General features: G+C 35.1%; 1 protein-coding gene across 2 annotated transcripts; it reads right to left on the bottom strand.

The window, feature by feature from the left end:
* Window positions 1–40: 40 nt before the first annotated feature.
* Window positions 41–10274, bottom strand: LOC123672238 (brachyurin-like). 2 transcript variants are annotated; one of them, XM_045606261.1, is made up of 3 exons: window positions 10245–10274; window positions 7341–7543; window positions 41–660 (listed from the first exon to the last, which is right to left on the bottom strand). In XM_045606261.1, exons 1-3 carry the CDS (start codon window positions 10257–10259, stop codon window positions 72–74), a joined length of 807 nt encoding a protein of 268 aa, XP_045462217.1. In that variant the 5' UTR covers window positions 10260–10274; the 3' UTR covers window positions 41–71. The 2 variants fall into 2 exon arrangements, with proteins under 2 accessions (XP_045462217.1, XP_045462216.1); XM_045606260.1 differs by lacking the exon at window positions 10245–10274 and adding an exon at window positions 10096–10230.
* Between the last annotated feature and the right edge of the window lie 1058 nt (window positions 10275–11332).

The raw sequence follows: 11332 nt of genomic DNA, 5'->3' as shown, positions 1-11332 counted from the left end.
GAGGTATTTACATTTGCTAATTGAGAAATAACAAGGAATATTTTCTATGTGACAATAATCAATCTATTTATTCAAAATTCGATTATTACATCTGAATTATTCTTGATCCAATCGAGATAAGCACCGACTCTGGTATATATTGAAGGGTAACACTCTTCGCACCGTGTTGAGCCTATGGAAGAAATCCCAATCAGAGTTCCATCGTACACTAGAGGTCCACCAGAATCTCCCTTACATGTCCCTTTGTTCTTGTATCCTGAAGTGCAAAGATTAGATGTCGTTATATATGTAGCTTCATCGTCGTTGTAATATTCTCCACAAATATCAACATTCATTATTGGCACTGACAATACTTGTAAGGTGTCTGACATGTCATTGATAGTCGGTAAAGATTTGTCTTCAACTAAACCCCAACCAGTAGCTACAGAAAACAGATCGTCATATGTTTTCTCAGCTTGCGATGCAGACGGTATCTTTACTGGTTGAATTGCAAAAGTTAAAGGAACAGAAAAGTTCAGTTTAATCAAGGCTATATCATTCCGATGAAGTCGAGCGTCGTATTGGTCATGAATTTTTATTTCTTTTCCTTGAAGTCTTATTTGTGTGGTTTCATTTTCTGTTACGTTGTGGGCTCCCAAAATAACCTCCACTGTGGATATTCTGAAAAAGAGATGATAAAGAATTAATTAAATTCGGATGTGGTTTGATGAGGAACATGGAAGATAACACAGACAAAAAGATATTGGAGTGTCTTTAATTTTTCCCATACACATACAATATACATAGGTATACAAAGTAAATAGGTATATACATTAGTCACTTATGACTTAAAACTTCTCCATCTTGATTGAGAGCTTTCACAAATTGCTTCAACAGTCCCAACTTAATATATTTTTCTTGAATCATGACATCCCTTGAAGGCCAATTTCTGTTAGTCCAGTGTTCATTTTCAGGTCTGCTGCGAGGCATCGGTGGGTTCATAAAGAATTTGTGCAGAATCACAATGGTGTGAGAGGGTGTGTCTTGGGCAGATATCGCTGGATAGCCCAACTGATGAGTCCACCAGCTATCTTTGGACAAATCACCGTAATTCCAAGAGAGAGGGCAAGTGGTTACCCCGATGTGGGGTGGTAAGCTGCAATCACGTTGAAGCGACTCACTGCCCTGATTAACTTCATGGCTTCGAGCCTGTACATCGAACACAAGCGCCGATGGCACGCTGTGTCTTTGCTTTTCTGCTTCCTTAGCTCGCTTGCATTCTCTCCCTCCAAGTACACCTTCGCACTTCCTCCTCTGGTTGATTGTCGGTACTGGTATGGGAATGTGTAGTGACTCTGCATTCACGAGAGGTGGCGGTGCTGGCTTTGTGTCACTCTCTATCGAGGCATCGGTGGATTCATAAAGAAACCCCGAATTTGTGCACCTCTTCACGATGGTGTCAGAGGGTGTGTCTTGGGCAAAGATCGCTGGATAGCTAAACTGATGAGTCCACCAGCGATCTCGGAACGGAAAACCGTAATCCCTTGAGATTGTTTTATCTCGACGCGACGGGAAGAACTCATTTTAAACTGTTTTGAACTGTCAATTAGTGTTGAAGTGTATTATGACAAACCCATTTTATATTGTTAGAGAATACCTAGTTATTTTCCATAGCAAAAAAGCAGATCCTCATCTCTTTGATGATAAAGAATAATGTTAGTACCAAGTTAAAATAGTAGCTGTATAAAGCAAGTTCTCTTTTCCAATCTGGATACAAGTATTTCAGCAGAATTTTATGAGTGCTCCCAGGTCTCTAATAAGATCGTTCAGTTCTATTTGATTGAAACCTTGAGGAGTTATTGAATCTATTTGAATTTGCTGCTGTCATCAGATTGAATTCTTTAGACTTCATCAGATGATGTTTCTGTATCCTGGGAGTTCAGGAAGACTATAGAAGTAGAAAACGGATATTTCTTCGGAATGCACTTTAGTTATTTTTGTAGGATTTAGATTAGGGTATCTCCATTTGTGTTTATTGTTTCCATCTAATATTAACGAATTGTAGTTGTCAGGATGGTTTATCCGAAATCATTGGTACACCAAAATTAAGACACTTCCTCTTTCCAACTGATCAACACATGTTTTACATACGAAATGTGGTTCCCAAAGTTTATCCTGATCTCCCAAATCTTCTTCTTCTTAATTTAAGCCTAGGGCTTGTATATTCCACTTTAGTACTCGGTGGATGCAGATATCCAGGAGTCTCTCCAGCGCTTAGGGGGTCTTCCGACTGGTCTTCTGGTACCTGGAATTCCGTCTCGGACTATCCTAGCAATTCTGCCTGCGTCCATTCTGCTGACGTGGTCGCTCCAATATCGTCGTCGTTTTCTTCCCCACTTAACTATGTTCTGGGTCTGGCATTCCTCTCGGATGACTGTGTTCCTCTTCCTATCTCTCAGCGTGTACCCAGATATGGTTCTCAGTATCTTCATTTACATCGTTCTTAGGATGGACTTTGTTCTCTTGTTATCTGCTTGAGTTTTCATGCCGTACGTCATGATGGGTCGAACACAAGTTTTGTAGATCCTGGCTTCCGAATGTTTACTCATGCTTTATCTGCCTGTTTACGAACCTCGTGTGTTCTATCTTGGTTCAAGGATATCTCCACACCAAGACACCTGAACGACATAACTTGTTCTACATGTTGGTCTGCAATGACAAGTTTGCATCGTTTTGGTTCTTTGTTTGTGACCATTGATTTTGTTTTTGTGATTGATATTTGCATGTTGAATTTGCATGCTTCTAGGAAAAATGAATATAACAGTCTCTGTAGATCATCCTCGCATTCAGCCAAGATCACCGCATCATCGGCGTAGCAAACGATCCCTATAGCCTCTGTGCTTAGTGTATATCCCATTCCAGAATTCATGACGTGATGTATTATTTGGTCCATTATAATATTGAAGAGTAAGGGGCTTAGTGAATCTCCCTGTCTTATACCCGTATGAGTTCGAATTTCTTCAGTTAGATGTTGGTTTACAGATATATGTGTAGATGTATCAGTGTTGAGTTGTTTCACAATCTCTATTATAGGTGTTGGTAGTTGTTTATCCTTTAGAATTTTCATGACATCCTTGAGTCTTACTTTATGGAAAGCCTTGGTGAGATCTATAAAGCAGAGGAAAGCGGATTTTCCGTATTCTATTGACTTTTCCGTGATTTGCCTCAATATGAAGATGGAATCCAATGTTGACCTGTTCCTCCTGAACCCCTGCTGTTCCTATGATATATTTATGTGTCTGTAGATTATAGTAAGATTTTTGTGAAGAGTTTCATCACCGAACTGAGCAATGTTATACCTCTATAATTTTCTGGAACTCTTTTGTCGCCCTTTTTGAATATCGGAATGGTGATGCTTTCTTCCAGCTACTTGGTATCTTTCCAGTCGTTAAGATTTCATTATAAGGTCTTGTGAGTTCTTCCATAAGACCGCCATACTTTATGAGTTCTTTTGGAATATCATCCAACCCAGGAGTTTTTATATTTTTTAATTTCCTCGCTGATTCAGCAGTCATTTCAGCAGTTACTTTCACTATGTCATGGTTTCCTTCGTCGTCTACAGGTGAGGGTGTTCTGATCAGAATTGTATAGGTTTCTGAAGTAATTCTTCCAAGTATTTTCGTCAATTTTTTGTGAGTTTGTGCATATTCGTTCACGTCTAACTTTCTCCTTCTTAACATTCCCCAGATTTTCTTCTGCGCGCCGTATAAGTCATGTTTAATTTCTGAAGAGAATCTCTCCCAGTATTCCCTCTTGATGTTTCGAATTTCTGTGTTCACTCTGTTTTTTATTTGAGTATAGTGTTGTCGTTCCTCTGGTGTTCTATTACTTCTGTATCGTAGATATCCCAAATGAATGCCAAAATTAGATATTTTCACAAAGTCAAAAATAGTGTTTCTCTAATTCTGTGGTTATTCCGTTCATTCTTCCACATCTTGTAGAACAAAATCGTGCGAGAATATATCAGAAACGCACAGTTTTCATGGTTATATTTTATTATTATATGTTGGTACTACGAACTTTCCGACACGGATTTATCTGTCAATTCATCAATTTGCCTTAAAGAAATCAGTTCTGCCAACCAATATTTTTCAATGCGAAAATCACTAAATTATATTTATGGAAATATTTCATTAATTTCAATAAAAATGCAATGAATTAGAGAAAATAATGTATAATACTCGTACAGAAGGCTCATACTACCACTCGTTCATTCAAAAACTCGCCACTTCGTGGCTCGTTTTTGAATTTTGAACTCGTAGAAGAATATCAATGCCTTCTGCATTTGTATTATAAATAACTATTCTGCTTTCTTTTCAAGTGTAGTTGCCTCATACATAACAAAAAACATCGGGATGATTTACACAGCTACGTTTACTTGTGGGTGTCAATGTTTTCGTTCATGTTTTGATACAATAGGTACTATAAAACGAAGAAAATTTACACATAATGATAGCACAAACATCACTTACGGAAACTGAGAAATACCAAGTATACCATGTAATTCCTAGAATACACCTGGTGTCCCTGGTGGTGTATTTGGAATCAGCATAGCAAAAACATTCGAAATAATTTGTTGGATTTCCAACACATACATTTTTCTTATTTTGTTGGCCTGTATAACTAACACTGATAAAATCTGAAAACTACTGAAATCCTGGAGTAATTTGAGGTTGGAGCAGAGATAATAATTGTCGTCTCAATTGATGAAAACCGAAGTAACCACATATTTAATGGTGCGCCAAACGCTAATTGAAAATTCCGACTACAAGATTTGTTACTTCAGTTTCAAATTACGGTTCTTTGATATCAACCTCCTTGAAATACATATCGTTTACTTGATTGGTTTTTCTAATTATTTATATGTAATCAATGCTCTTGGGGTTTTCAAGTTCGTCTAACAGGTTAGCTCACTAGGAATGTTGGCAGGGCCGTATCTAGGGAGTGGCAAAGGTGGCACGTGTCACAGGCGCAGGGCCGCAAGGTCCGCAGGGGTGCCCAAAAATATAAAAGAAAAAAAAAATGGAGCACCAGGCGGAATAATTCGAAAGATCACGACTCGATTGTCGTGTATGTATACGCCTCGCAAGAAGCGATTCCGAGGATTCTGGAAACATTCAAAATATTGCTAGCCTTCTTTAGAATTTGCATATACTAAGCCTAAAATAATTACAGCGTGCCGTAATCTAGTCATAAATATTTCGTCGGCTTCGGCATGTTCAAAGGTGCCACATTCAGATCATAAATATTACGGTCGCACGTCGGCTTGTGTGCTTACTCCTATTTTCTCGAGTTTTTTGCGCTTCATCGAGCTTGTCGGTATTTCTTCGGCAAACGGTAACATCTATTTTTGGGTGAAGTGCGGCTTCTTTTTCTTTGATACAATTTTATAACGATCGGTTTTCAGATCTCAAGAGTTATATGTATATGAAATGTGTATTTCATTGGTTTCAATAAAAATAACTAAATATATACAGGGTCTTTATGAAATTAGGGGGTGATTCCTTGTCAAAAAATATGGTGGAGTCCTTCATATAAATCTTTTTTTAGCCTCTTCCCGTTTAGTTACAGCCCCCTAAAGATGGCGCCCGAAAAGTAGTTTTAATTTTGTTGAAAACTAAAAAATTCACAAACATGAAATTAAGCTGATATTTTATGCGGGCGAGAAGGCATTCAAAATTGTAGGTGGTGTTCCTCTATGATTCCAAGGGGAAGAAAAAGCCACCCCTCCAACTTGTTTCGCAATAACTTTTTCTTTATTTATCTTTTACAATAGGAAAATGAATTTTAGATAGACTGATCCATTCTGGACAAATTCACGGTTTTTGAGAAATAAAAATATCCACAGATTATACGCCAGAGTACGTTGTGGAGATTGGAAATATTTTTTTGGCGGATGCCAAAACAATATTTTCATTGAGAACTGGTACAAATATAAATTAAATGTAATAAAAAAAAAACAATTATAATCTTTTCACAAATTAAAAACTACTTTTCGGGCGCTATCTTTAGGGGGCTGTCTGTAACTAAGCAGGGGGAGGCTCACAAAAGAAAGTTTATATGAAAGACTCACCCTATTTCTTGACAAGGAATCACCCCCTTTTTCGCAACTATGCATATACACCCTGTATAATATTGTGTATTATTTTAGAAGCTCAACGAAAATATATGACTTAAATTATGGACAAAAAATGCTTTAAGAAAATATAATGGATGAAGAAAAATCTCCGAAAAAGGGGGGGCGATGTCTAATATATTGCCACAGTCGTAATAGTAGGTACCTAGATACGGCTCTGAATTTTGGATTCAGTGATTGACTAAGCTATAACCTCAATTTGCAAAAGACGGCTATGGTCTTGGAATCGATATTGTGTATTTTGTTTTCACCGTTTTATATATTTATTATTTCACATTATTCCTTCATTTTTTTCATAATTTTCATTTCAATGAACTCGGGATTTGCTTGAATTTTTAGAATATATTTTGTTCATTAACTTTAACCTTCAATTTTCAGTATTTTATGTCTTCCCCTTAGATTTCCACAATTTACATCTTGGAATGTATAGAGCCAAAAACCCAATAAAAAAATCAGTCATCCATCCAAATCTTTTCTCGGAAACTATGAGACCTAGGTATTACCATAAAATTTGTTGTAAAATTAGTTATGAGATCACATTGATCCTCCAGGCTGGAAATTACGATGAATGAATTTTTAAGGCGAAAAATTACAGAAATTGACTATGTATCATCTCGGGATTCACGACTGTTGTTTTTTCCACCGTTTTATTTGCTTCAATTCTCCAAATATTTCCTCCTTATATTTCATTCAATATTTTAAGATATCAGTTTCTGTTTATTTTTTCGCTGTTGACTTATTCAATTCTTTCATTTCGATATGGCATTTTCATCAATATTATTAGTCTTCTTTTCATTTGGCCATGACAAATTACAACAATCACCTACCTAACTCTTGAGCCTCGAAACAGATTATGCATGTGGAAGTAGGTTGTGGACAACTTGATGAAAAAATCCTTATTAATTTGCTGGAGTTAGATCTTTTTGGTAAATAGTATTCGTCAATAGGTACTATTTTGGCGTTCTCAGCTTGATTAGTTTGGATGATGAACTTTCAAATCCATTTAAAACGGCTTTATCTTATTAAATATCATCCAAACAATAGCATTATAACTATATCTTTCAGATTATATATTAACATCCATAATAATTATTATCTAGCCTTTTTTTATGTTCTGGTTCTCACATGAAGATTAATCTAAGAAACGAAGTTATAATATACTTACACAATAGCACAATGGGCTGCAGTTAGCACATAATTGCTAGAAATTAAACTTCCACCACAAAGAGACATTCCTTCATTTATCGATAGGCCAACTTGATACGGATAGGCGTGTGGAGTAGCTTCATCACCCCCTATGATCCTTCCACGTACATTCTTGTGCGGAGGATGAATCCTAGGTATCACAGATTGAATTTTCGTCAAACTCTGTAACAAGAGTAGGTAGATGATAGCGAATCTCAATATACAGAGTGATTCACCGCGATGACCTATAAGCAGTGTGACCAGATTTAGTAGAAATCTACTTTTTTAGTAGATTTTTCGCATTTTCATGGAGTTTTTAGTAGGAAGAAATCCTTTGGTCGATTTTAGTAGATTTTGGTACTTTTAAAAAATATAACCGAGATGGTTGGAAATATGGAAATTCGGATGTCTAGACTGTTCCTATGAATCAATTCATTGTTCATTCTCATTGAGGTCCTACGTTCTACGTATTTCTAGAAGAACGTACCTACTTAAACATAATAAAATCATAAAAGTTCTTTGGTGGCTGTCGGCTGAGAATAAATACGAAGAATGATGGAATATCCGAAGGGTGTCTCATTAAAAACAGATGGTGTGTAAACTTCCGTTGAAAATATACCATTATCTCACATTTGGTATTCTATTTAGTGCAAAAAATATGTCTTAACTGGAATTTCATTGACAAATTTGGGTGGCTGCATATTTCAGATTTCGAATGCCAAATGCAAGAGAATATTTTCGGCTATTAACCGCTTCAAAACAAAAAATAGAAACAGATTTCTAAATGAGAAGATAGCATTATTATAACATGCTAAAGAAGGACTTAAAGAGATAGGCGATTGTTGTCGTTTTCAACCTACAAAAAATATGCTTGAATCGATGGATAGTGAGAATTTATATATGGATGTTAAAGACGATGATTTGACTACAAATTGATACTGATTTTTCAATTATTTTTTTTATGTTCAACTGTAGTATTTCATTTCTTTATTTAATGTTATTTTTATCCCAAAGATTTTAGTTTTTATTTCTATTTATATCCTTTTGTTTATTTAAATATATAAATTTGTTTGTTTATATTTGCTATTTTGATCCTATATGTTTTTGTTCGGTTTTTTTCCTTTTTTTTTGTCGTTTAAATTTTGAAATGAAATCTTGTTTTATTTTCGAATCTGTACACATCTGTACTGTTTATCCTATTCATGAAGTAAAATTTAACCATAAGAGAAATTAGATAAAGTGTATTCTGAATAATGTTAAAATCTAATGCAGCGTCATCTGTGAAATTTTGTCAAAAAATATGTTAGTAGATTTTTAGTAGATTTCTGAACGGTGTTGGTAGATTTTTAGTAGATTTCTGCGGCAAGTTTCGTAGATTCACCATATTTCAATCTGGTCACGCTGCCTATAAGACGTTTATGGAAAATTAATCATGATTTACTGCTGAAAATTTGCATATCGTGGTTTGAGACATTGATCTTTCTCCCTAAAATATTTTCAGATCTCTAAATTTTCCGGTTATATCAGAAACAGACTACTACTTTCTTATTTCAAAAAGAACACCCAATATATTATTGCATCATTAGATAGCCTAATTGACAATTTCAGCGATATGCCATTTTGGCGAGTCTTTCTTGGTCCAAATGTCAGGTGTGCCCTCTCTTTAGGGATTGCGGTGTTTCATCCCGATATCGCTGGTAGACTCTTCAGTTGGGCTATCCAGCGATCTCTGCCCAAGTCACCCTCCCACACCATCGTAGAGAGGTGACTCTGCTGCAACGCACCGACCATCATAAACCCGCCAGGGACACAATATAATGTGGCGTGACACCTTTAATGCCACCTCTTGGGCAGACAGAGACACTACACCATAACTTGAGTAAAAATTCAACGATTTATCAGTTGAAGGTATTCTTATGAGAAAAATGGTGGCGACGAGGATTCACATTTTTCTGAATATTTCTGCAGAAAATGTTTTTTTCGAGAAAACCTTCTTTCTTCTGTTTTTGGTTTGGCCAAAAATTGACAGGGTGTTTATGAGAAGATTATTCATTTGGTCAACTCAATTTCATCAAAACTCAACATTTTTAAGGGATGTGTTACTAACTAATGTATGTAAATTTTGTAATTTTTTTTCTATTAATAAATACTCAAATCCATTTGTTTTTTAATTGGCAATAGCTATAGTCTTGACGTGAAATATGTACACACAAGCCGATAATAAAAATGCTAAATGTACCCAGTCTCAAAAAATTTATCTGATAGACAAAATATGAGGATTATTTAGAAATCTGCACCGAAGAATTTACTAGGAACAGTTGAAGAAGCGCGGGTAAAAAATACGAAAATATCTGTTGGCCTGCGTAATTTGTAAATTATTTACATCAAAAAGATTTTCACAAAAAAAAGAGCTATAATAAAAAATGAAAATAAAGGATTTTGGTTATGCCATTCGATCGTTTATTCTTCCTTTTACTTCCAAGTGATGTCACTAATGGAACGTTGCGAAAAACTGAATTTTGGCGGCCTCTTCGAATTCTACTCTTTTCTTGTTAGTTTTTTTTGAAATATTCATCCGAATTGAAAATATTCCCTTTTATGTGCTCAATGAACGTCAATAGATAACTAACGATAATTCGGAAATGAGGAAAATAGCCTATTCTATAATCTTCAACAGAGATGAAACGTACCTAGAACCTCTGAATATCAGGAAATCAAATTTTAAAAAGTCTCACCTGCACTTGGCAAAAGAAAATGCAAGTAATAATTATACTTATCAACATTCTTGCTTTCAAAGTAAGAACTAACTAACTTTTCAGTTTTGAGTTTCCCTCTTTAAGTATTGTCTTGAAATATGGAGATAAGATATAAAGTTGGTACGCACCCAAATAACATGCATGTTAACACTATCGTCGAGAAATTTATTGCATCAAAACTAGATCAAACATAGTCGCCGATTCAAAAGAATTATAATCATTTTTTCATCTTTGTTAATTAGATCATTTTATAGCTTTCAAGCTGTAAAAAATTATATTACCGACGAGATATTGTTATCATTAGCTGCATTCACTTTTGATATATTCTTAGAGATTTGAAACGTTGCAAATTCTACATAATGAATTTTTAGAGGGATAGACACTGAAATTTTTGGGTGTCATCTTTAAATTGTTGTTTGGGCAGGAAAAGCCTTTTCAAAAGATCTGGTTTCTTTTCGAAAACTCAATTATATTAGGTTGCCGGAACTTGGATATTTTGGAACTTTTCGCCATAATGTTTGCACTCCTCTTAATTTTGACAAAGAAACGTTTTTTGGACAATATAATTCCACACAAAAACGAAATTCACTACATTTAGACATTACATAAAGAAAGATGAAGGTAGACATAAAAAATTAGTTGGAAATTTCCATCTTAGTGTCGGTCAAAACTTTGGTCCAAAATATTCGATTCGTGTTCAGCGATTCGAGAGACATAAGGGTAGAAATAATTCTGAGAATTGAAGTCATCTAGCGGTGAAATTATCAGTCGTAGAAAATATTGTTATTAATCTAAAAGCATAGTATCCATTCCTTGTACTATGGTAAAAGGTAGGAAATCCTATTCACTTCACAATCCGAGAAATTTGTTACCATATTTAGTTTTACATATTGAGTATTCCGAGTGTTTTTATTTTGTCTTGAAATTATTAAAGGAAATTTTACCACTCAAATATAATTTATCAAATAGTGCATATAGATGCCTGACACTGATATGAGATGTGGTGTCATAGTAGGTACGAGTATTACCTATTTAGGCAACTAAAAATTACTTTAAATTATTCTTGATTTATATTCAAAATCATTGCTTTCTTCATTCATTTCAATGTTGTTAGAGGTCTGTTGATATTAGCGTTAAGAAAAAAATCTTATGTACAAATGGGAGAAGAAAAACAGTGATGTGATAGCAGAAAACCTTCAAAGGATCGACATTTGAA

The sequence above is a fragment of the Harmonia axyridis genome, chromosome 2, assembly GCF_914767665.1.
Source record: "Harmonia axyridis chromosome 2, icHarAxyr1.1, whole genome shotgun sequence".
In the NCBI taxonomy this organism is placed as follows: domain Eukaryota; kingdom Metazoa; phylum Arthropoda; class Insecta; order Coleoptera; family Coccinellidae; genus Harmonia; species Harmonia axyridis.
This window is presented reverse-complemented; position numbering and strand designations above follow the sequence as displayed.